General features: G+C 33.3%; 1 protein-coding gene across 1 annotated transcript in view; it reads right to left on the bottom strand.

The window, feature by feature from the left end:
- Positions 1-3,057: 3,057 nt before the first annotated feature.
- The window catches only part of LOC111708848 (transcription elongation factor SPT6), a 30,660-nt gene continuing 6,767 nt past the window's right edge, over positions 3,058-26,950 (bottom strand). Inside the window, exons 11-49 of the mRNA XM_023482349.1 lie at positions 26,485-26,632; positions 25,936-25,963; positions 25,483-25,623; positions 23,277-23,378; positions 22,855-22,955; positions 22,396-22,480; positions 22,082-22,204; positions 20,619-20,684; positions 19,961-20,110; positions 19,425-19,514; positions 18,533-18,646; positions 17,903-18,005; positions 17,152-17,246; positions 16,855-16,920; positions 16,650-16,719; positions 16,320-16,422; positions 16,034-16,135; positions 15,766-15,829; positions 14,852-14,935; positions 14,530-14,598; positions 13,706-13,826; positions 13,043-13,163; positions 12,433-12,660; positions 11,975-12,072; positions 11,149-11,258; positions 10,900-10,940; positions 10,475-10,726; positions 9,990-10,043; positions 9,458-9,623; positions 8,735-8,833; positions 8,242-8,344; positions 7,925-8,052; positions 7,575-7,721; positions 7,201-7,272; positions 6,250-6,358; positions 5,800-5,875; positions 4,942-5,231; positions 4,525-4,581; positions 3,058-4,277 (exon numbers count right to left, since the gene is read on the bottom strand). Of these exons, the coding sequence (XP_023338117.1) occupies positions 3,814-4,277; positions 4,525-4,581; positions 4,942-5,231; positions 5,800-5,875; positions 6,250-6,358; positions 7,201-7,272; positions 7,575-7,721; positions 7,925-8,052; positions 8,242-8,344; positions 8,735-8,833; positions 9,458-9,623; positions 9,990-10,043; positions 10,475-10,726; positions 10,900-10,940; positions 11,149-11,258; positions 11,975-12,072; positions 12,433-12,660; positions 13,043-13,163; positions 13,706-13,826; positions 14,530-14,598; positions 14,852-14,935; positions 15,766-15,829; positions 16,034-16,135; positions 16,320-16,422; positions 16,650-16,719; positions 16,855-16,920; positions 17,152-17,246; positions 17,903-18,005; positions 18,533-18,646; positions 19,425-19,514; positions 19,961-20,110; positions 20,619-20,684; positions 22,082-22,204; positions 22,396-22,480; positions 22,855-22,955; positions 23,277-23,378; positions 25,483-25,623; positions 25,936-25,963; positions 26,485-26,632 (4,640 nt within the window). The 3' untranslated portion in view covers positions 3,058-3,813. The remainder of the gene's footprint in view (positions 4,278-4,524; positions 4,582-4,941; positions 5,232-5,799; positions 5,876-6,249; positions 6,359-7,200; positions 7,273-7,574; positions 7,722-7,924; positions 8,053-8,241; positions 8,345-8,734; positions 8,834-9,457; positions 9,624-9,989; positions 10,044-10,474; positions 10,727-10,899; positions 10,941-11,148; positions 11,259-11,974; positions 12,073-12,432; positions 12,661-13,042; positions 13,164-13,705; positions 13,827-14,529; positions 14,599-14,851; positions 14,936-15,765; positions 15,830-16,033; positions 16,136-16,319; positions 16,423-16,649; positions 16,720-16,854; positions 16,921-17,151; positions 17,247-17,902; positions 18,006-18,532; positions 18,647-19,424; positions 19,515-19,960; positions 20,111-20,618; positions 20,685-22,081; positions 22,205-22,395; positions 22,481-22,854; positions 22,956-23,276; positions 23,379-25,482; positions 25,624-25,935; positions 25,964-26,484; positions 26,633-26,950) is intronic.

Here is a 26,950-nt window from a genome sequence, read left to right as displayed (position 1 = left end):
TATATAGATGAAAATATATTCCTGAGTGTGAAATATTAAGGCTGCTAGAGGTTACCACTGCTTCAACCAAACTGGACATTTTTAATAACCTTTTTTTAACAAAATAAAAATAAAATGATTAAAATTTAACGATCTATATGCCTGGTGCACTATTTAAATTTGTTCGAATAAAAAACAAACAAACACAAAAAAAAAAAAATTTAGGTCTTTTAAGGTTTGTCTAACCTAATTTTTCTCTATAAAAGTCAACCCACTCTACAGAGTTCACAATTCAAAATTTGACGCAAATCGGTCTAGGGGATCCTGAGTTATGATTGGGAATACAAACATACGAACGGAGATTACTACTTTATATATATACTAGCTTTGGAACCCAGCGTTGCCCATTGTCAGTCTCACTGTTTACCCGCGCTTTGTCGTAAATTATGATTTTAGCCATTTTATCATTTTTGGTTATTTGACAAAAAAAATATACAAAGTTCCAGACAACCCGACTTGTAAGAAAAAATCTCCAGATATTGCGTACAGTCGTCTCAGTCTTTGTGGGTAGTAGCCCTGTATAAAATATTGAAGGCTGTTTCTTTATTGCTTTTATATGTTTTTTGCAAAGAAAGAAACCCAAGACTATTTCTGCAGACTTATTTTTTTCTGCAGAAATATTGCCTCTCTGCACAGAAAACTCCGACTCATTTGAAGTACCGCACCGACATAAAGGCTGCTTGGGCAATTAGTACAGTAAACAAACAGACGAAACGTACATAAATAGATTCAGCATGCTTATAAAAAGTCTCATAAATTTTTAAGACAGGGTCGACTTGAAAGTGGGCGTTAATTTTACCGCTCATAACTAACTCACTTATGTTTTTCTGTAGCCCTTTACATGCTTTTGTTTTTAGCTTTGGTTCTTAAGAAATAAAAGGCAAAATTCTCATCAATTTTTGCTGGAGAGCTTGAGACTTTTATATAACAGTGAAAGGACAGGACAAGGACGATTAATGTGCTTAAGAGTCTCATTTTATATGGGTAATACGGTTTAATACATCACAGTAAATTGTACATAAACCCCTACACCCACAGTTTACACACCTTGTTTTGCAGTACGATTATGTGCAAAAACAATTAAAATACAACAAAAACATCAAAGACAACAAATACAACAAATTAGTAAATACAACTAATACAACAACTACAACAAGCACAACAAATACAACAACACAACAAATAGTAAATACAACAAACACAACAAATAGTAAATACAACAAACACNCAATCTTGGAGTTAAGCAGTATCTTTTGCAGTTCATGTTTACAATCTGGGAGTTAAGCAGTATCTTTTGCAGTTCACGGATACAATCTTATAGTTAAGCAGTATCTTTTGCAGTTCACGGATACAATCTTGGAGTTAAGCAGTATCTTTTGCAGTTCACTGATACAATCTTAGAGTTAAGCAGAATCTTTTACAGTTCACGGATACAATCTTGGGGTTAAGCAGTATCTTTTACAGTTCACGGATACAATCTGGGAGTTAGTTTTCAGAATTAGTTTTTTTAAATCATTAAATAACGACAACGAAAAATAAAAGTAAAACTAATACAGTAATCTAATTAGATGGTTAGGAACATGTTTCTTTGTCAATAAATAAATGCTAAAATCGATTATTTCGTTTTCGTTATTGAATGGAATTTCTTATTTTCTTTGAATTTATTCGCAGATTCCTTCAAAGTCTTTTCAATAATAATTCTAGGAAATCTGCAGAAAATCTTTGTGAATAAAGAGAAAATAAAAACTAATAATTTAACAAGATTACTTATTTTTGATGATAAGATTAATTTTTATTTTCTCAACATGTTCCTATACATGACGTCTGTAGTTTATTGTAGAACTTTTTTACATTTTATGTAGTCGTTATTTAATAATTAAAAAAAAATAATTCTAAATACGTATCCACCCCCAAAATAGGAGTTTTGAACATCGAATTTGCGCTCAAACTCAGGATTTAAAGATCTTTATAAAGTTTCATATGTCTCAAATGAATCCGAAAGAAGCTTTCCACAACACTGCATACTCAGTTCGACTACCTTACATAGCCGGTCACTCCCTTTAAGCAGTATTTTTTTTCAGTTCACGGATAAGATCAATGTATCTATTCAAAGGAACTGAAAGCGTAATTTCAAGTGACCCTGCTTGCAAGAGAAATTGTAGAGAAACTACAAAAAAAAAGAGAAAAAGACAGGGATATCTTATTCATACTTTATCAGACACAGCTCTTTGGAGTACCGTTGTAAATTGGACATTGTATAATCTTTTCAGAGGGCCAGCTGAAATTATGCTTACAGTCCCTTTAACACAGTTTTTATTTTATAACACTTGAAGCTGGTCATTGGTTTAATCCAGACAGGCCTGACTTATACTGAGCTGAAAACTTTAGAATGGGATATCCTTAATCCCGATCGGTTAATTAATCTGGAGATTAATAACAAGAGGAGAGCAAGCATTATTTAATCTTGAGATAAAAAAGTGTAGATCAAGCATTAATCCCGATATCCACCATTCAAAAGTTCCCAACTCTGACTAAGTGACTCTAGAAGACAAACTACAGGAAATCATTGTGTGGGAGGGTGCACTTCTTAAGACTTAACGGCCTGGCCTCAGTCTAAAATTCCCATGATCACTAGATTTTAGAAACATTCTTCAGGCGGGAAATGTCTTAATGTATTTCATGTTTATGTATCTTTCCGCAAAGTAAACACTAAACATATTTTAGGGGTTAAAGATATCCAGTTTTTCATTCATTTCCCAAGGCGAGGGATTAAATTCTGATAATTCCTATTTGCTTTCATGAAGTAGAAATGCGCGAGTCACTTTTTTAGAGGAACCACAGCTGAGAATAATAAGTTTTCAAAAATAGTAATCATAGAAATCTAATTTGTAATTGATCAAACAAAGCTTTAAAGGGTAACGCTGTGAATTCCAATAAGGGTAACACTTGAAATTAAACTTACAGTCCCTTTAATATCTAATATGTAGAATAAACAAACTGAAGAAAAACAAATAAAAATTATTAATGAAAAAAGTATATTTATTAAAGTCCTGCAAGAATACAATGAATATTGAAACTAAAACTGTAAGAAGAAAATAGCTTTTGAGGAAACATCATTCTCAAATAGGGGTTTATGCAATACATATTACACAGTAGATTCAGTATTCCTTATAGATTCATAAATCTCAACCTTATTTACGAAGTAGCAAGAAATCAACTAGAAGTAGCATTTGATCTACGAGAAGTAGCATTAAATCTACTAGAAGTAGCATTAAATCTACTAGAAGTAGTGTTAAATCCACTAGAAGTAAAATTAAATGTACTAGAAGAAGCATTAAATCTACTAGAAGTAGCATTAAATCTACTAGAAGTAGCATTAAATCTACTAGAAGTAGCATTAAATCTACTAAAAGTAGCATTAAATATACTAAAAGTAGCATTAAATCTACTAAAAGTAGCATTAGATATACTAGAAGTAGCATTAAATCTACTAGAAGTAGCATTAAATCTACTAGAAGTAGATTAAATTTACTAGAAGTAGCATTAAATCTACTATAAGTAGCCTTAAATCTACTTGAAGCAGAATTAAATCACCTAAAAGTAACATTTTATTTACTACGAGTAGCATTTAACTTTTTTAACGGTAGAATGAAATCTACCAAGCAATACAAAATCTACTTGGCAAAGCATAAAATCGAAATTTTAAGACAAGGCTTTGAAACATAGTAATTAAGTCCCCAGTAAGTTTAAACGAGTTGGAGTGATGGAGTACATCTACTCATCGTAGAGTGGAGTGGAGTCCCCGAACTGCCCACGTGGTGTCCTATTATCCCGGTTTGATCCGGCCGCCTCGTTCCGCCCGTACTGAGGAGTTCTACTACTACCCTGTGATGAGGGAGGACCCCTGCCGCCTGCTGAACTGCGACCCTGCTGCGAGTGCCCCTGCTGTGGAGTACGACCACCATACTTGGGAGTTAGCCTGGGGTCTTCATAGCGGGGAGTTGTGGAGTATCCCTTCTGTCCTCGGTCATCTCCACGTGGTGTGCGGCGCCCGGCGCCACCAGCCCAACTCTCGGCCGCGGCAGCCCAGGCGTTCCCAGCACCACTGCCACGCCCCTTGTAGGCGGGCGATGCAGAAGGTCTGGAGGATGGGGTCTGGCTTCCAGAGGGACGGGGAGTTGTGCTACCACCCCCTCGAGGGGTGTTCCCACCGTAGGTACTGCGGGGGGTGTTGGATCCTAAAATATTAATCGTCAATATACTCTCAAATAGTGAATGCTGAACACACTTTCAGTTAAAAGCAAATCATTATTCACAACTATGTTTTTACCAATGTAAAAAATGGCAATAAATACAACAACTTATTCTTTTCTGTTTCCAAATAAAAAATTTTTAATCCCCATTTTCAATGAAAAATCAATGATTCCCAATGGACTTAGATTGATGTATAAACATGATTTTCTGCCAAATAAATACAAGTTGTACCTGGAAACCCGGCTTTAGGAGTTCCACCACTGTACCCCCGAGGAGTATTAGAGGGACCTGAAAATTAAGAATAGTAGATATTAAGTAGAAATCTCTGTTTGTTTGAACAATAACTTCATGCACCCCTTGACCGTTTTTCCTCAATTTTTGATTGGGGAACTCAGTAGAACCATAGGATTGTTCTAAGCTTGGTTGAGCTGAATGAGATGACTTTTATAGCAAAAGTTTAGGTTCCAGGCAAAGGTACCCAAGCTAGTAGATAAATGAATTTAGAAAAGAACAAAGGATGTCATGAGGGGATATTTTGATTTGGTTAAAGTGCTCCTAGACCTCTAAAAGTTTGAGTTCAGGAATTCTGGCTAATTTAATGTGCATAATCAATGTATTATGATTAGAGGGCTCTTTATAAATCTCTACCTGGAGTCAGGAATGGTGTCATCGCCGGGGTATTAGCTGTCGGCGTATAAGCCGCATTCTGTCGGCTTCCATACCCTGGAGTTCCACCATAGGGTGTACTCCCACCCGCCATACTCATCGCCCCTGGGGTTATCCCTGGGCGGAGACTTGGCGTTGACCGGCTTCCGTAGGGGGTTCGGGTGCCCCTAACGCCGGGAGAGGCGGAGGGGGTGCCAGGGATAGGATCCCTGAAGTGTTCCTTAAACCATTTAATCATGGAGGTGAGAGAATCATGGTTTAGAGTTCGGAACCTGAAGAAAAAACGAGTTAAATACATTTTGCAAAATTCATGATTTAACCTTGTATTGAGGAAGAATTAAGACTTAAAGGGACTGTAAGCGAAATTTCAAATGACCCTCCATGCAAAAATGTCAATGCCCGATTTAGAACAGTATACTAATTAGCTTTGTCTTATCAATTATGAATGAAAGAAAACTGATTATTTTCAAAATTGGTTTCTCTTAAAAAGTGAATTGGGAATTTCTACTGGAGGAAACTTTTATTCATTATCAGAATTTAACACTTTTTAATCTAGAAAAACGACAATATATTCCACATCATTGATCAGAAAAGGTTTTAAGGGTACCTCTGTGAATCGGGCATAAAGATCAAGGTCAAGGTCAAGGTCGAGGTCGAGGTCGAGATCAAGATCAAGATCAAGTTCATGGTCAAGATCAAGTACAAGGTCAAGGTCAAGGGCAAGATCACTGGACAAGGTCAAGGTCAAGATCAAGTACAAGGTCAAGGTCAAGGTTAAGTACAAGGCCAAGGTGAAGATCAAGGTCAAGGTCAAGGTCAAGGTCAAGGACAAGATCTTACCTGAATCCATCTGGGGTTACTGACACATACTCATGATGGACCTTGATCCTTGGTAAATAGCTCAGCAGGAACTTTCCTGGAACAAAATAAATAGTTAATCTGTTTTTTTAATATGTCTAGTATGTAGATAAACAACGGACTATAAGACACAATTTGGGAAAACAGAAGTAGATAAAAATATCATTTCTTCTCCCTTTATCCAGAACTTTTGTTAGATGGGTTTTATCGCTAAACTCTAGGATACTTATAAATATATATATAATCTTTTATTTTGGAGGGGGGGGGGAATTTTTGTGATACGTTCTGTTTGTCTGTTAGGAAAAACTTGCTTTGGAGGGGGGGGGGGGGGATTTTTTATGTGATACGTTCTGTTTGTTTGTTAGGTAAAACTAGCCAAGTCATCTTTCCCAAAATAAAAATACCCGCGAGGGTGAGGGGGTTTAATAATACCTGGGAATTCGTTACTAGGTGTGAGTAGGTACGGAATTTTACTCATATTTCCTTTTTTCTCCTTCACAAGATACTCCTCAGCCATAGTCTTGTTCCCATTCTTGTAATACTAAACAAAACAAAAATAATAATAAAAACACCACTGATCCTTCTATTTTTTTTCGGGGTGAGGGGGTGTTGAAGGAGGGGAGGAAGGCCAACCACAACAATTTCTCGTCCTAGCCACATTCTCCTCATTTTCTCGTCCGAACCACCTGGAAATCCTCGTCCTTTCAATATTATTTTTTTTAAGTGTCTAATCCTTCCAGATAAATCTATTTTTTAAGAATCAAGCCACGTTAGGGCATAAATGAAATGTAAAATTCTTATGAATTGAAAAAAATAGTTTCAATTTAATTAAAGATTTCAAGTTTAATGTCTTTAAAAATGTTCACCTTTTTTACGCGCATTTTCAGATATTCCTGGTGTAGAATGCCGCAAATAATTCCAAGTTTATAGAACTTTAATCTTTTTTGTTAATTATAAAACCATAAAATTGTTCCGGGTGGTTCCGTGGGGAAAATTAGAGGCAGAGGTATGCCGAATATTTTGCCATTTTTTTATATCACAAAGGTTAGCCATTACGGAGGCAGAAGAGATTTAAGTTTTACCTAAATAAAGTTTGACATCATTCTCATGGGGTTGAAGATTCCAACATGATATAATCATTGCAATACTTTAGTCCATCCATACTTTACGCCCTTACGTGGCCAGATTAAAAAAAAATAGTTCTATCTTCAAGAATTGGTAACTTTTAACACAAAATAATCGAAGGACGAGGATTCCGAGGTGGCTCGGACGAGAAAATGAGAAGAATGTGGCTCGGACGAGAAATTGTTGTGGCTGGCCTTCCTCCCCTCGTTGAAGTTCTTTAGTGGAAAAAAATACCGCAGCAATAAATATGTATTTCACCTTAAAATTGATAATATCTCTGGTGTTGCTCGCCATAGGGTTTACAAACCTTGCGATAATCTCATCCAAATCCTACATAAATAGATAATATTTAAACTAGTTAACAAATTCAATAAAACTTTGCCATACAATTCACAATACTCTTAAACAACAAAAGTTTGCAACAATTTACAATTGCCGCATCCAATAAAAGTTTGCCCCAAACTTTTTAAACTAATCCAATAAAAGTTTTCAGGATTAACATTTTAATTATTAAAAGTTTGCCACAATACTTAAAATAAAGACATCCATTAACTTAAAAAAGCTCAACCAATACATGTTTGCCACAATATTTACAATGAACTTATTTGATAAAAGTTTGCCACAATAATAACCTCATATTCTTCAGTGCCAATCCAGAGGGAGGATCCCAGAGAGAAAGCGTTGACCTTCCCCTCCTCCCGCACATTAACATGTTGGTAAATGTTGTCAGTTACCTGAAAAACATTGATATAAAAAATATGCAATTTTTTTCGAAAAATCTGAAGATATATGGAATATGGATATTGGATGGATAACCCATATTTAAATTATAAAGTTTCTTTAAAGGGAATGTACACTAGGGGTGATTGATTTGTGATTTTTTTTAGAAATCAGTTAGCCGCCCACTTGAGGTAGCTGCTTTTCACTGTATAAAAAATATTGTAATAAAAAAATTAAAAATNGGGGGGGGGGGGGGAGATTAAACCTGTTCCATCTGTTCTAATAGTTTCTCTGCATCCTTGAAAGATATATTCTGGAATGAAGGATGAGTTATCACCCGCTTGACGTAGGAGGCCTTCAGTTTGTCCTTAATCTGTTTCACCTCAGCAGCTGGAGACAAACACACATAGTTATTGGTTCAAATCAATCTTTCAATTAATTTTCTTCTAATTTTCTGTGTTGCATGCGTTGCAATCAAGGCGAAATAATATGCGAAATGCGGATTTCGGCAACAGAGACAAAAAAGAAATGATTTTACTGAAAGATAAAACTAAAAAATGAAAAGCTAAGTGTGCGTCCCTGTTTCTTTCTTCTCAGCTTCCCTGTCATAGTGATCATCTTTAGCTTGTCTAAACGCATCCTCTACATCACGCAGAGCAGAGGTCTTACTCGTACAATGCACCTGAATCAATCAAGCAATCAATCAATCAATTAATCAACCAACCACCAACCAATAAACCAATTAGTCCTTCATTTAACAATCGATCAAGTAACCATCTATGAAAAAAATCAATTTAATAATCAATAAATCATNCCATTGTGATTTCCCTTTTTAATTAATAAATCAATCAATTGTTATTTCTCTTTTTAATCAATTAATCAATCTTATCAATCCATATATCAAACAGTCAATCAATCGATCAATCAATCAATCATCATGCAGTCAACCTGACAACCCATTAATCATAAATCAATCGATGACTTTAATAGATTTATCGATTATAAATCAACACAGAAATAAAAATGAAGGACAACTAAATGAACGGATAGATAATTAATCAATAAAACTTACTCTGGAGGATTCTGCGTCAATCTTTGTTATTCTAACATAGATATTCTGCCCTATCTTCATCCGGTCCTCCGGGCACAGTACTGTACTATCAGATAGTTCCTACATAGATAGAAATTGATAGATAGATACAAATACTGATAGTTAAAAAATGGCTATGATAAATATATGAATAAACGATTTAACGAACAAACGAAGTAACGAAGTAACGAATAAACGAATAAACGAATAAACGAATAAACGAATAGACGAATAAACGAATAAACGAATAAACGAATAAACGAATAAACGAATAAACGAAGTAAAGAATAAAATAACAAACCAACAAACCAACGAACAAACGAACAAACAAACAAACAAACAAACAAACAAGCAAACGAACATACGAACAAACGAACAGACGAAGTAACAAAGTAACGAATAAACAAAGTAACTAATAAACCAATAAACGAATAAACAAATAAACGAATTAACAAATTATCAAAGTAACAAAGTAACGAAGTAACGAAGGAATAAATGAATTAATAAAGAAATAAATAAATAAATAGTCACCCATTAATTAAAAAATAAAAATAAAAATATAATAAAGCTCTTCGCTTATAAATATATATGTTTATATGTTAGCTATAGCTGGCGAAATGACTGAAACAAATTGGGTGAAATAATTAGGAAATAAATAAATGAATATTACCAGCTATTTAAATTAACAAAATAATGAATATTTACCGCAATATGAATAAATCCTTGAATACCATTCTCCAGTCTGACCGCCACCCCGACACACTTGCCCGGGCAGTCGTTGACCGCATCAAAATGGTTCCAGACCTCGGTCAACTCAGGGAAATCATTCTTCCCACAGAACGGGCATTCCCACAGGTTAGTTTCCCCTTTCCTAGATACAGACAAGGGATTAAAGGTTAGTTTACCATTTCCTAGATACAGACAAGGAATTAGAGGTTCACCTTTCCTAGATACAGACAAGGGATTAGAGGTTAGTTTGCCCTTTCCTTGATATAGACAAGAGACAAGGGGTTTCTTATTTCTTACTGGGTGACCCCAAAAAACAGGGATTAGGGTTTTTAATTCCATGAGATTATTTAAAATTAAAAGAAATTAGTGGTTAGGTTATTGTACAGGTTGCGTACGGCCTTGGAAATTGAGCGAGAAGGCTGAAATTTGGCATGCTGGCTTCAAATGTGGTCAATGGTCATCCACAAAGAACACTAAGAATATTTAGGATGGTTCCTGTAAAGGTTACCTGACAGGAGCTGCTTTGTCTAGATCTTCTTGAGGGGGTCGCTTGTATTGAAACCTAATAGGTATTTTAAATTAACTATAGAGTTCGGAACTACTGTAACGTTAATCCGTTCAGAAATGACTAATCCATATTTTTTTGTGGTCCAGCGGATTAAGTTTAATCCTTGTGGACTGTAAAGTTGTTAAATCAGAGCTCCGTCAATTTAAATTGAAAATTTTTTTTCGGACATAAAGCCCTTTTTAAGGATGTGTAATACAAGGGTTTATATGGAGAAAAATTATTTATGAATTTCTGAGAAAAAAATGAAATATCACCCCTAGACTGTAATATATCGCAGGTAGAAAATGTTAATAGGTGAAAAGAATACTTGCAATAAAAACTGTCATTATAACTTCAAGTAAAAGAAATGATTATTTACTTAAATAATAAAATCTGAATAATTCAAAACATCAAAAAAACTGTATTTTAAAAAGCAAGATACAAACCTTTCAACTCTAGCCTGCATAAGTTTTCCAACATAGAAGGTTTTTGGAGATTCCTTGTATGTCATATCAAATATATCTTCAGAACTAGGTTCTTCAAACTTTAACCTAGATATAATATCAAATATATCTTCAGAACTAGGTTCTTCAAACTTTAACCTAGATATAATATCAATATAGATCAAGATCCAGATCCAGATCCATACAGATGAACCATATCCGGTCCGGTCAGGTCCGGTCCAGTCCAGTCCAGTCCTAACAAACGAATTTATATCTATTGTCTGAGGAAAAATGAATAAATGTTTGAATAAATAAAATAATCAATTCATGCAAGGATGAATAAAAAATGAATGAATGAATAATTGAACAAATGAATTTACATCTGTTGTAAAAGGAAAAACGAATAAATAAATAAATGAAAAAATTACCTAAGTATGTCCTCTACTGCAGAGGCAGGGTTACCTTCCTCCTTAAAAATAATTCAAATTTAATTCAAAATATAAAATACAATCTCTCTTTTTGTTCACCAATTTATTATTCAAAGTTTATATACAATGGATTAATACAAAATTGTATAAAATAATTTGAGCAGTTTTTCAACATTAATTTAAGGTTTTTAATACTTAATTATAGCTTTGGGTAAATAAGTGACTTTGACGAGAAAATAAAAAGATTACCTCGTCGTCGTCATACTCCAGGGCATCCACAGCCATTTTCCTAGCCCACTCATACGCTTCATTATGTATCCTGGATCCGTCTAATACCTCTATATACTGCTCAGAATCCCCTAGATTAATAATTATATTTTCCTGGCTCTTTTATAGGGTTTATTATGTATCCTGGATCCGTCTAGTACCTCTATATACTGTTCAGAATCTCCTAGATTAATAATTATATTTTCCTGGTCCATTATAGGGTTTATTTTGTATCCTGGATCCGTCCAGTACCTCTATATACTGTTCAGAATCTCCTAGATTGATAATTATATTTTCCTGGTCCATTATAGGGTCTATTATGTATCCTGGATCCGTCCAGTACCTCTATATACTGTTCAGAATCCCCTAGATTAATTATTATATTTTCCTGGCTCTTTTATAGGGTTTATTATGTATCCTGGATCCGTCTAGTACCTCTATATACTGTTCAGAATCTCCTAGATTGATAATTATATTTTCCTGGTCCATTTTAGGGTCTATTATGTATCCTGGATCCGTCCAGTACCTCTACATACTGTTCAGAATCTCCTAGATTGATAATTATATTTTCCTGGTCCATTATAGGGTCTATTATGTATCCTGGATCCGTCTAGTACCTTAATATTAGAGAATTTTGGCCTAATTTCATTTTATAAAGTTATTATTATTATTCATTCAACCTACAGTCAAAGCAAGTATCATGTCCTATAGGCAAAGTTACAAAGAATGTTCAAGAATATACGAGATATTCATGATTTTTTAATTAGATAATAATAATAAAAATAATAACAATAATAATGATACTGACCTAGAGCTGTAGTATCTATCTTAACAAAACCAGCACAGTTGATGAAAACCTTGGGACCCATATGACAACTTGTCACGAGCTGTTGTCTGTTTTCTAGCCTACACAGAATATAACAGTATAACGTATAACATGCAAGGATAACGTAAGAAATATATCCTAAAATGCATAACATATTATATATCTGTATAACGATAAAAGGACATATGTTACAACTTGTTATAAGCTACTGTCTGTTACATATTATAAGGTTTGTTGTATGTATAATTTATATCTATGGTAACTTGGACCCAAATAACAATATAGTTTGAAAGACTTTGGGGATGAAAAGGTTTTTAATCTCTTTTTTTAATTAACGCCCCACCCCACAAAAATTAAATATATTCCCAAAAAAATATTTTTTTTTTTTTTGGGGGGGGGGGAGGGGGGGATTTATTTTAAGAAAATATAAATCTCTCTACCTGGGATTTGACATTCCTCTGAGAGTTTTTAGAAGTGCTGCCCCCTTCCTGGGCCCTAGGCCCCCGATAAACTGGACCAGGTAGGAGGTATGGGGGTGAGCTACACACTCGTTTATATCAACACCAACCATATTCACTTTGTTAATAAACTCCTGGTTCAAGGCTTTCAGCAGATCCTCCTCTTGAACCAGATCCTGCAGATAGATGGATAGATAGATAGATAGTAAACTTTTAAGTTATAGTCTCTAAAAAGGGGGGGGGGTATGAAGATACTCTTTACCCGTTGACCCCCCTCTGTATCCGCGCCTGTAGATAAATAGATCGATGGATATATGAATAGATGGATAAATAGATGAGTAGGTAGATGGATTGATAAATAGATAGATGTAGGATTAATTGATAGATAGATCATTAGAGGACTGGTATGAGACCTGTGTGTATTTTGTACCTATACAATTTGTAAATATACATGTAATTTACATGTAAATAAGTAGTAAGATACAGATAGATAAATAGTAACTAAAAAAATGGTAGATAAATATGTTTCACATTGATGAGAGACTTGGACGGAATATAAGATAGAGAAATGGGAGATCTAGGTAGTAGGTACATTGTACAAAGACTGTTGGGTACAGAGAGTAGGGAGTGGCGTGTAGAGAGGGGCGTGTCTGATTTACACGAGTATCCTATCAACCTTTGTCTGACAAAGGAAGATATCCAAATTTTCCTATCTGATAATTTTTAATAGTGATTTTCTAAATTTTCGGATTTATGTGGCCGAGACAATAAAGTGAAATGTCAGAATTTAACAAAAGATGAAATATTTCCTCGTGGTTTCTCAGATTACAATTTAAATGGTAACGGGTATTATTACTCATATTAGTACATAAGATAATCAAATTGTAAAAAGATATTGAATAAATAAAAATGATTATTTATGCTTAAATGAGAGGATAAATCAACAAAAGAATAATTTAAAAAAAAATGGAAGTAAGGATGAATGAATGAATGAATGAATAAATAAATGAAAGGACGAATGGAAGGATGTAAGTATGAATGAATGAATGAATGAATGAACGAAAAGACGAATTAGAGAATTTTGGCCTAATTTCATTTTATAAAGTTTTTATTATTATTCATTCAACCTACAGTCAAAGCAANAATGGAAGGATGTAAGTATGAATGAATGAATGAATGAATGAACGAAAAGACGAATGAAACGATGAATAAAAGAATGAATGAATGAATTAATGAATGAAAGGACGAATGAAACGATGAATAAAAGGAAGGATGTAAGTATGAATGAATGAATGAATGAATGAATACCTGAAGTCTGTATTTGATTTGTTTGTATTAGAATAAACTGTAGCCAAATTGCTGTCTACCATAACGCACTAAAATAAAAATAGTTTTTGCTAAAAATAGCAAAATTATTTTTAAACGGAAAACTAAAAGTTTCAACACAACTTTTGAATACAAAAATTTAGAAATAAAGAATATTAAAAATTAATTACTATATTTTTTTAAAGTACAATCCAAAACAATTTCTTCAAAAGTTATTATAAAAAAGAAATTATTAAAAAAAATGAAAAGCTGTTAATATTTAATGTACATTGTACAATGATAAATATTATATAATCTTAAGAAGTTAAAGAAAATCAACCAACAAACAATGTACAATGTACAATTGTACAATGATAAATATTATATAATCTTAAGAAGTTAAAGAAAATCAACCAACAAAAAAGATGCATATCCTTCATGAAAAGTGGGATCCATAACACTGAGATAAAAAGACGACATTTATGCAATCTTATTTTCAATGAATGTTGTTAAAAATCAATTAGGCTTACAAAAAGCTTAGAAATCAACTTAATAAATAAACTCAATTTCTATGTTTCATGCGCATTGGCCCATTTAATATCATAACTTAAAACTTAAGACTAAGTGAGTTAAACTACGAGTCCCAGGACCAAGTAGCTGAACCGAGCAAACGTAAATCAACTACTTCTATTGTGCGCCTCGGTTCAAACTAACGAGAGGTGGTTGAACCATGTCTCGAGTCTGGTCCCCCAGCTTGTCAAATATCGTACTGACCTTGAGCTCAGGAAAAGCTTCGTCTTCGTTGGAAAGATCTGTACAGATCTGAACTAGATCTCCCAATACCTAAAATCAGGGAAATAGTTTATCCAGGAAAACCCGCTTTCTTGTAAATTTCGTGGATTTCCAAAAATATTTTCTGCGGAATTAAAAAAAATACTTAATAGTTAAAAGCTTCGAGTTTAAACCACAAACAAACCAAAAATGTTAAAAAATAGATTTTGTGGGGTTAAATTTCAATCAAAAAGAAAATGAAAATGGAGAAAAAATTACAGAAACAGCTATTAAGGCTTAACAGAAGATATAAGAATAAACTTACATTGACAGCTGTTCTATCAAGACAGCAGATAGCTATACCATGCGGTCTCTTGCTTCTGATAAAGTTGGACAGCATTCTCATATCCTGGTCACAGAGCGCATATCCATCCATTCAAAAATTGACATTTATTTTTTTAAGATTTTTTAATTTTTTAGCCATTTTTCATCAATTTTTCATCAATTTTTCATCAATTTTCATCCATGTTTCCATCCATTTTTTCATCCATTTTTTCATCCATTTTCCCATCTATTTTTCCATCCATTTTTCCATTCATTTTTCCATTCATTTTTCCATTCATTTTTCCATTCATTTTTCCATTCATTTACCATTCATTTTTCCATCCATTTTTCCACCAATTTTCATCCATTTTTTTAATCCATTTTTCATCAATTTTCCCATCTATTTTACCATTCACTTTTTCATAAATTTTCATCAATTTTCATCAATTTTCATCAATTTTCACTAATTTTCAACAATTTTCATCAAGTTATCAAATTTTTTTAATCAATTTTCTCATCAATTTTTATTAAACATCAAAATTTTTAGTTTTTATCAATTTTCATAATTTTCCCCCATTTTTATCAATTTTTAACCACTTCACACAACTTTTCACAGCTTTTGGCCAAATTTGGCCAATTCAACTCAATTTTCCAACATATTTTTTTTCTTCAACTTTTATATACCATAAAATGTATGGTAAATGAAAGTCAATGAAAAAAATTAGTTATGGCATAAATAAAAAAAATTCAAAATTAATTTTTCACTACTTGAATTAATTTCCATAAAATTTCACCAATTTTATCCATTCTCATAAAATGTTGCCACTTAAACTTTTCATAGATTTCATCAATTCCCATTTTATTTCACTATGTTGGATCAATTTTGACAAATGACTCTTCAGGATGATATATTTCCTGCTCTTTCCCCAGCCGTTCTCTTTCCTGCCAGGACTTGTTGGAGTAGGTGAGGAAGGGAATTCTAGTTAAACCAAATCATAATCAAACAAAAAATAAAAAAAGTATTTTTGAAGCTCAGGGTTTTGTGACTTTTAGAAACAATAAATTACCTTATCTTATCACAAAAAAAATCTTAATCTTGTTCGGATTCAAGAAGAAAAAAATAATAATAATTTTTTTCTTCAAATTTTATGCTGTCAAATGTTTGATTATGATTGTCACTCTCTTGATATAATCGCCGAGCTCGCCCTCCGCCGTTATTAAGGCGGCGAACCCCGCCTCTTCTCTATCAGGGCTGTAGGCGATACCAAGTATTCGGTGTCCGCCACTAAAGATAAAATATTAATTTTCATTAATTAATAATTGAATTTAATATTGATGAATAAATGAATTAAATATTAATGACTCCATGACTCAATCAATGACTCAATGACTCAATGACTCAATGACTCATTTAATGAATAAATTTATAAACAAATAAATAACATATAATGAATAAATAAATGAAGGACCTTGTATCCCAATCGTCTTCGTCCAAATCCTCGTCCCACGTGACCTGATACGGAGCCCATTTAATCCAGTCCTCGAGGGTGCGCTGACAAGCACGCTTTATTCCTAAACAAAAAAAACTTTCAAGATGGCGGGGATATACAAATCATGATGGCGGATATGAAACTCAATACTGCAAATTGGCAGTTATACACAAGATCGCCGTTATAAAATTAAAGATGGCTGTTATACCCTTTAAGATGGCCGATATTAAATTCAAGATGGCCATAATAAAATACATTTTAAGATGGCCATTATAAAATTCAAGATGGCGCATGTGATTATTAACTGACCTTCTATGGCCTCATACTTCATCTTGTTGATCAGTTCCTTTCGAAGCTGGGGCAGCAGCATTTCCTGAGGAAAATCAATCAATCAATCAATCTATCAAACAATCAATCAATCAATCAATCAATCAATCAATCAAATGAAAGCAAGTATAAAAGGATGAAAAAATGAATGAAAATGAGGAATCTATCAATAAAATGATTAAATAACTAANTCTATGGCCTCATACTTCATCTTGTTGATCAGTTCCTTTCGAAGCTGGGGCAGCAGCATTTCCTGAGGAAAATCAATCAATCAATCAATCAATCAAATGAAAGCAAGTATAAGAGGATGAAATAATGAATGAAAATGAGGAATCTAACAATTAAAAATTTAGTTAACTAATAAATTAAACTGTGTCAGTATGGCAATTAATCAATCAACCAACCAACCAACCAACCAACCAACCAACCAACCAACCAACCAACCAACCAACCAACCAACCAACCAACGTCTTTTAATGAGTACCTTAAGAGCTAGCTCTACCGCCTGTTTCCTCAGTTGGTTCCACTCAGCAACCTTCTTTGAGAATCCTTCTTCTTTATACAGATCCACAGCCTCAGCTATATATCATATTTATTAGAATCATTTTTATCAATATTATTATCATTATTTTTTATATCGTTATAATTAATATCATGGATATAGTTATTGTGATTTCCCTACCAACCATTGTAAACGTGAATATCAAATCATGAGTACAGAAATATTATAAATGGATTTAAGCTTGATGCTGAACACATCCAGACAGAATGAGTTTAAGACAAGGCTTTGTTTATCTTTCTCTGCCTGAAAACTTTAAACGGCTTTGAAAAATGTTGATTTAGGGACAGGACCAAACATCATATCCTATACAATCCCTGAACCAGAGCCATATCTTTTTAAAATCCGTTCCTAACAAACTGGGTACCTACCTGTATTACTGAATTGTAGCACTAGAGAAACTGGATTCTTCCTTATTAACTGAATACCTTCCTTATTAACTGGATCCCTTCCTTTATAACTGAATCCCTACCTGTATAACTGGACCGCTAACTATATAACTGGAACACTAAGTATATAACTGGATCCTTACATATAAAAATAACTGGTTCCATACATATATAACTGGATCCCTATATTTTTTACAGGATCCCTACCTATATAACTGCATCCCTATATATTTTACAGGATCCCTACCTATATAACTGGATCCCTATATATTTTACAGGATCCCTACCTATATAACTGGATCCATCTGTGGATCCCTGAAGATCCTCTCCAATACTCAACTCCACTAATCTAGAATCCACAGCAGTCATCAATTTCAAGAACTCCTCGTCCTAATTGAAACAATAATAATAATTATAATAATAAATTACACATAAATTTTTTGCTTGTCTGTTTGTTGGTAGGTTGGTTTGTATCAAAAGTCTACAAAATCTGATGATGATATACGTAGTAGTAGGTTGCAAGTTAAGGAACATTTTAAGCAGTTTTTGCATAAAATGTTCTCAATCATTAGCATAAAATTAATATTTGATGTGGTACACTTTTACAACATTTACATTAAAGATTTACATTTAAATTACATAATTTGATACATAGGGCCGGATAGTAAAGGATCTGACTGGGTTTTTTCTAAGATATTTTATTGTATAAATGTCATGTTCCTTTAGATTTTTTAATTCCTTTCTTACATTACGTAATTTTTGCATGATTTTTGCATAATATCATTAACATAAACTTTACATATAATGTTGTACAGTGTACATTGTACACTTTTTAGTAACATTTAAATTGAAGAATTACGTAAAATTTACGTTAAAATTGTGTAATTTTGTAAAAAGGGTAAAAACAGTAAAAATACCTTAAAGGATCTGACTGGTTTATTCCTAAGATATTTCATTGTGTACATGTCATGTTCCTCTCCAATTTCTTTAGTTCCTTTCTTTGTAGGCCAGACTGTAACAGTTGCACGTTCCTAAATAAAAGGTTTATCAACAATTGTTATCTAATATTCTTATTATCATTCAACCTACAGTAAAATTACCATGTCCTGTAGGCCATATTACGTTAATCTCCAGGGCATACAATACATATTAGACATTCTTAACACATTTTGGTTGTAGCCATTAATTAATAGTAGCGTAATATGAGTATGCAAATTGGTTGTATTGGGGGTATGGACATAATTCATGTACCAGAAAAAAACATGAACTAATGAAAGAAAAAACATAACCATGAACTTTTGAAAGAAAAAATAAGAACAAAAACTGTTGAGAAAAAAAATTAACTCACAAAAGAAAAAACAAGAACAAAAACTCGTGAAAGAAAAACATAAACATGAACTAATGAAAGAAACAAAAACAAAAAAATGAACTCATAAAAGAAAAAACAAGAACAAAAACTCGTGAAAGAAAAACATAAACATGAACTAATGAAAGAAACAAAAACAAAACTTATGAGAGAAAAAAAAAGAACAGAAACTCATGAAAGAAAAAACAAAGACTCAAAAAAAGGACTCAGAAAAACAAGGACTCGGAATAACAAAAGAACTCAGAATAAAAGGACTCCGAAGAAAACAAGGACTATAAATAAAACTAGACGTCGGAAAAAAACAAGGACTAAAAAAACACAAGGAATCCGAAAAAAGGACTAAAAAAAACACAAAGACTCAGAAAAAAAACAAGGACTTACAAAATACAAGATCACAAAAAAACAAGTACCAAAAAAAAACAGGACTCGAAAAAAATACTTACATGAAGAATATCTCTGAGCGTGGAGCGAATAATTGGTTCCCTGGCTAACTGTGAAGCGACCATATACACTGCTGCTTTTGCGACCGCCTCCTAAACATTGTCAAAATATTATTTGGAGGGACTGTTCTTGAATTTTGACCATTCAAGACCGACAACAGAAGATTCCGTAGTTTTAAGGAAAAACGAAAACAAGAAAGTTATGCATTTAAGATGAGTGGGAAGGTTTTACACTTTCAATTTAGTTGGTTATTTGAAGCGCTTCCACTTAATCTCCCTAAAGGGACTGTAAGCGTAATTTTGGTTTAAATGTCTTAAATTCAGATAATTCTTAACATAGAGAAATGCGCATTACACTTTTGTACAGAAACCACAAATAAAATTATGCAGTTTTTAAGATAATAAACCTTTGAATCAGGTATTGCCATCTTTGCATGAAGTATCACTTGAAATTACGCTTACAGTCCCTTTAAGTATAAACAAATTTATATTTATTTTCAGCAAACGAGATTAGTTCTTGGGAAAATTTTGTTACCAACCTTGGTATTAATCTTATCATTCATATACTCTGCTGCAACATCCTCGAACTCCCTGGTCTCCTCGGGCACGTCGTGCTTGGCGTAGTTGTCCTGCAAGTTCTCCCCAAACTCCTCTGGGGTCAAACCAAACGTTTTTGCCAAACCAGACAACTAAATATGTTTCAGTTCAGGAGCTGTAATCAGCGTTCTTTAAATATCTCGGATCGGATTTCGGATCAGAAACAGAATTCTTTATTTTACCAAAAACAAATGGCCAACATTTTCTTTTTTTTGAATTCACATTTTTTTGCCGCAGAAACCATTCATCAATATTTGAGAATAAGAGGATATTACATAAATTAGTTGAAATTTAAAGAGCATCAAAATTTTTCTTCATTTTTTTTGGTAGATTTTTTGTCACTTTTTCCGGATCCGGAACTACCGAGCCAAAATGTCACGGAATAAATGGATCTGGACTCCTGGAGTCTAAATGCTTATTTCTTAGCACTGGTTAAAATTTCTTAACTACAATGAGACCAAAAAAATGTACAAAAACTTACTGGACTCGGAATATTTCTCGAAATAACAATGGAAATTAACAAATTGAAGAATAAGGACATTAATTACTCGCCAAAAACATTTAACCTATCTTTAATTCAACCAATCAATCAAACTTTACCTTGAACTTAACACAGAGTGAGTATGCATCGTTCCTTTTAGCATATTTAATCACTTCTTCCTCTTCCTAAATACAGATGCTTTTGTAAATATTAAGTATGTGTACACTTCTTAACATTGAGAACAGGTCACCAATCCAGTTTTTAACTCTAGGTGTACACTTCTAAACACTGAGAACAGGTCACCAATCCAGTTTCTAACTCTAGGTGTACACTTCTTAACATTGAGAACAGGTCACCAATCCAGTTCCTAACTCTAGGTGTACACTTCTTAACACTGAGAACAGGTCACCAATCCAGTTTCAAACTCTAGGTGTACACTTCTTAACATTGAGAACAGGTCACCAATCCAGTTCCTAACTCTAGGTGTACACTGAACATTGAGAACAGGTCACCCATTCAGTTTCTATCTCTAGGTGTATACTTCTTAACTTGAGAACAGGTCACCCATCCAGTTTCTAACTCTAGGTGTATACTTCTTAACATTAAGAACAGGTCACCAATCCAGTTTTTAACTCTAGGTGACCACTTCTTAACATTGAGAACAGGTCACCAATCCAATTTCTAACTCTAGGTGTACACTTCTTAACACTGAGAACAGGTCACCAATCCAGTTTCAAACTCTAGGTGTACACTTCTTAACATTGAGAACAGGTCACCAATCCAGTTTCTAACCCTAGGTGTACACTTCTTAACATTGAGAACAGGTCACCATCCAGTTTCAAACTCTAGGTGTACACTTCTTAACACTGAGAACAGGTCACCAATCCAGTTTCTAACTCTAGGTGTACACTTCTTAACATTGAGAACAGGTCACCAATCCAGTTTCTAACTCTAGGTGTACACTTCTTAACATTGAGAACAGTTAGCCAATCCAGTTCCTAACTCATGGTGTATACTTCTTAACTTTGAGAACAGGTCACCTATCCAGTTTCAAACTCTAGGTGTACACTTCTTAACACTGAGAACAGGTCACCAATCCAGTTTCTAACTCTAGGTGACCACTTCTTAACATTGAGAACAGGTCACCAATCCAGTTTCTAACTCTAGGTGTACACATCTTAACATTGAGAACAGGTCACCAATCCAGTTTCTAACTTCAAATGTAAACAGCAACGTAAATTGAAGGGTCTGTAAACGTAAGTTCCATTTAAGGAGTGGCATGACCGATTTACAATGGTACACTTTCAACCTCTTACTGAGTAAAAAAAAGGGAAGATATGGCCCCGTATTTCTAGGTAACACATGTTGAATTCTAACAAATTATTTCCTTGTGTTCAGCTTAAATCCGCATTAATAAGAAACCACGATAAAAAACTCAACTTTTCAAGAAAAGATCATACAAAGGTTTACAGGATAGCGTTGTGAATCAGACATGTCACTCAAAAATGGAGGGTCACCTTGTGAGGGGGGGGGGTATTTTTCGAAAAAAATATATTCCACTTCTAGTTCTAATATTTCTCACCTGTTCCTCTTCTTCCTCATCCTCCTCTTCATCCTCGTCATTGTCCTCCAGCATTGCCTCGTCGTCGGTCACTTCCTCGTCGACCTCACTCTCTACCTCGGTCTCAACCTCCTCCTCAACCTCCTGGAGCAGACAATTAATCAGTCAATAAATCAATCAATCAATCAATCGATCAATATAACTAGTAATCAATTGTTATTTGTCGAATCAATCAATGGATATGTCAATCAGTCAATCAATAAATCATTTAATTTTTATATCAATCTATTATTATACGATAATCCCATCAATCAATCAATCAATCAGTCAATCACCTTCTCTATATCCTCCTCCTCTCCCGTTTCCTCGTTGTTTACGGTCTCTGTCACTGTTTTCTTCACAATTCGCGTCGCTTTACGCCTTGAAACATTCATTTTTAATTTATAAATTAATTTTAAATTCAGTTTGATCTGAAAGCCGTAAACGGGATTATCTAACATAACAAAACCCTAATAAAAAAGTAAAATAATAAATGTGAAAATGAAAAGTTTAATTGAAGGAGTAAAGACAGTAAGTCAAGCTACCAAAAATACAATTACCATCCATTTTTAAATCATTAAATCCAAAATCGAATGCGTACATTAAAAAACTTAAGAAGGGGGGGTTCAAAAAAGGGGAGAAGAGCAAAAAAAAACAATATGGCGCATATAAAATTCAAAATGGTGGTTAAACAATTCAATATGGCGGTAATAAAATTAAAAATTTCGGAGAAATATATTTTAGAAAACCCGAACCTGATCTTCTTCTTGATTGTCTTATATTTCTTCTGTTTTCCAGCTTTTTTCCTTTCCTTTCTCTCAGCTTTCTCCTCTTTCGCTCTCTTACGGTGGTAGTCCTTAACAAAAATAATATTCTATATCTTATTCAAGCTCATAACACAAGTCAAATATACTAGTACAATGTACAATGTACAATTGTCATTCAGCAAGTAAACCCCAAACACACCTAACATCTGGCCGGGAATTTATTTTCAATAGGGAAAGGTTTTTATCTCTCTAAAATTGTATTTTTTTTTACTTTCAGACACTTAAACCAGTTTTCTATCAACTACAAGTCTGATCTTCCAAATGTGAAAGTTTTCCCCCCAAAAAATTATTCTTGAAGGGAGGGGAGAGGAATGATAAACATATATATCCCTGAATAAACATGTTATTACCTGACATGCACCAATATTCCTGGAATGATAAAGAAGGAAGTGTTGGTAAACATCTTTCAGTTCTTCAACACTATCAACTACGTCCAGTCTATCCAGGTCATCCTAGAGTATCATTGATATCATTGATATCAATGTTATCATTCTTATCATTATTATCATTATTATCATTATTATCATTATTATCATTNTTCGCGGGTTTCCTCTTCTTCTTTTCCCGCCTTTTTTGCTCTAAAATAAGTTACCTTTCATATAAGAGATTTGAAAATTGGAATATATTAATATAAATTTTATGATTTTGGGACCAAAAAGCATGAATAGTTTAAGGAATAATTTTCGTGAAAAATTGAAATAAAATTTTGCTATGCCAGGCACTTCCCAGCAAAACACAGCACAGACATGGAAGCGAGGTTTAACAAGTCCTTATTCAAGAATTGATTTATTTATTTTTGTTTAATTTTTGAAGCTTTGAGAAAGCTATGAATGGAAACTAGCTGTCAAAAGTAAAATTTAATCTACCTTTAGAAAACTATGAATGGAATCTACCTATAGAAAGCTATGAATGGAATCTACCAAAAGAAAGCTATGAATGGAACCTACCTATAGAAAGCTATGAATGAAATCTACCTAAAGAAAGCTATGAATAAAACCTACCTATAGAAAGCTATGAATAGAACCTACCTATAGAAAGCTATGAATGGAGCATGGCAATAAAAACTATGAAAGGAATTTACCTATAGAAAGCTATTAATGAAATCTACCTATAGAAAGCTATGAATGGAACCTACCTATAGAAAGCTATGAATGGAACATGGCTAAAAAAACTATGAAAGGAATTTACCTATAGAAAGCTATGAATGAAATCTACCTATAGAAACCTATGAATGAAATCTACCTATAGTAAGCTATGAATGAAATCTACCTATAGAAGCTATGAATGAAATCTACCTATAGAAACCTATGAATGAAACCTACCTATAGAAAGCTATGAATGAAATCTACCTATAGAAACCTATGAATGAAATCTACCTATAGTAAGCTATGAATGAAATCTACCTATAGAAAGCTATGAATGAAATCTACCTATAGAAAGCTATGAATGGAACCTACCTATAGAAAGCTATGAATGAAATCTACCTATAGAAAGGAATGAAATCTACCTATAGTAAGCTATGAATGAAATCTACCTATAGAAAGCTATGAATGAAATCTACCTATAGAAAGCTATGAATGGAACCTACCTATAGAAAGCTATGAATGAAATCTACCTATAGAAAGCTATGAATGGAACCAACCTATAGAAAACTATGAATGAAATCTACCTGAAGAAAGCTATGAATGGAACCTACCTATAGAAAGCTATGAGTGGAATCTACCTATAGAAAGCTATGAATGAAATCTACCATAGAAAGCTATGAATGAAGCCTACCTATAGAAAGCTATGAATGGAATCTACCTATAGAAAGCAATGAATGGAACCTACCTATAGAAAGCTATGAATGGAACCTACCAAACGGAATTTTTTGAACTGTTCATTTATCGACCATTTTTGAAGGTATTTCAAAAAGTAAGGACATTTTAGATTAAGTATAAAATATAGAAAATGAAAACAAAAATAATTTTTTTTTGTTCAGTTCTCAGGGTATGTTAGTGAGCTGCAAGTGCGCATCAATAAAATCGATGATTTTGGGGCTAAAACTGCTTATAAAACTATGATTTTTCAAAATATTCAGTATAAGTTGGTTTTATCTTTTAGACCATTATCTGGGATTTCCAAAATGATATAAAACATTATTCTCAGTCAAAAACTTTGGATTTTATAAAAGTTTTAAGAAATAAAATCAATAAAGTTCAAAAATGGCCAAAAAATCAAGTTTTTTTCGACGGCACCGGAAAAAATGGTCAAAAATAAAAAATATTTCGGATTTTTCTTAGTTTCATATATATCTATTCAAAAGAAAAAGTGCACCTCTGAACAATTTTTACAGGGCCGCCTTAAGAAAGCTATGAATGAAACCTACCTTTAGAAAGCAATGAATGGAACCGATCTATAGAAAGTTATGAATGGAATCTACCTATAGAAAGCTATGAATGAAACCTACCTATAGAAAGCTATGAATGAAACCTACCTATAGAAAGCAATGAATGGAACCTACCTATAGAAAGCTATGAATGGAATCTACCTATAGAAAGCTATGAATGGAACCTACCTATAGAAAGCTATGAATGGAACCTCCAGGAACTGTTGTCTCATGAAATCAAGAGCTTTCTTAATTTTCTCTGTAGTACTAGACCTATCCTGCCAGTGCCTGCAATCTGCGTGGGTGTAATCAGCTTGCTGTGAGATGGTCTAAATAATTTGATTTATTAATGGTTTATTCATATCTTGAAACATTTTTTCATTTATTATCATTATTATTATTAGCAGAAAATCCATTAATCAATGAATTAGGGGTCGACGCTCCTTGCCACTGAAGTGTATCCATGGACAAAATTATCTATTGGTCAAGTTGTCGTTTCGTAGTTCGTACAATCCTTTGTTTGATCGTCTTTTTTATTAGATTAATCTGTCGCTCTTTCGCTTGTCTTTCTGTCACTTCTTTAATGCATATATTCGCTTATTGCCCTGTTTGTTCATTATTTTTGATTATTTTTCAAATACTTGAATTGACCGCGCCAGTTTGATGAACCTGTTTGTGTTTGTTTGATGATTGTTCTCTTGCTTATATGTCTGTCTGTTTTTTCATTTCTTCGTTTGTTTGTTTGGGGGTGTTCGATCGTTCAATTATTCGTTCCTACAGTCATCCTACGCTTTATTTTTTCTTTATCTTGATCTTTTTTCTTTTATCGTTCTTTGTTTTTTTTTATCTAGATCATTAGTTTAGTTTTTTTTAATGATGTTCTTTAAATTTATTAAAGGTACTGTAAGGCGTAATTTCAAGTGACCCTCCATTTAGAGAATGGGATGTCAGATTTATGCTAGTACTCTAAAAGCATTGTCATATTTAAGAATGAACAGGCTATCAATGTTTCTCATTTTGATATCTTATTGTTTTACATTGAGGTTTCTCTATAAAAGAGACTTGCGCATTTCCGCATAAAGAAATGGGGAGAAATTATCAGAATTAAAGACTTTTTATTATCAGATTGGGGTTTAAATGGTATTTTTGGGGATCAGACATTTCTCTCTTTGCATTGAGCTGAGGGTCACTTGAAATTACGNATACGTTCTGGTATATCTGTAGTTCTGATTTCTTGATCAAGATCAGTATAATGTCCCATCTCCAGATCGTAGGGATCATAGATATCGAAAATTGTCTTCGCGGGTTTCCTCTTCTTCTTTTCCCGCCTTTTTTGCTCTAAAATAAGTTACCTTTCATATAAGAGATTTGAAAATTGGAATATATTAATATAAATTTTATGATTTTGGGACCAAAAAGCATGAATAGTTTAAGGAATAATTTTCGTGAAAAATTGAAATAAAATTTTGCTATGCCAGGCACTTCCCAGCAAAACACAGCACAGACATGGAAGCGAGGTTTAACAAGTCCTTATTCAAGAGGTAAAGGGAATCGTTTTAAAAAGTATACCCCTCTTTCCCTGCATAATTGATTGATTGGTGGGTTAATTGATGAAAGATTGGAGGGTTAATTGACAAATGGATTTATTGGTGGGTT

The sequence above is a fragment of the Eurytemora carolleeae genome, unplaced genomic scaffold, assembly GCF_000591075.1.
Source record: "Eurytemora carolleeae unplaced genomic scaffold, Eaff_2.0 scaffold588, whole genome shotgun sequence".
Taxonomy (NCBI): Eukaryota; Metazoa; Arthropoda; class Copepoda; order Calanoida; family Temoridae; genus Eurytemora; species Eurytemora carolleeae.
This window is presented reverse-complemented; position numbering and strand designations above follow the sequence as displayed.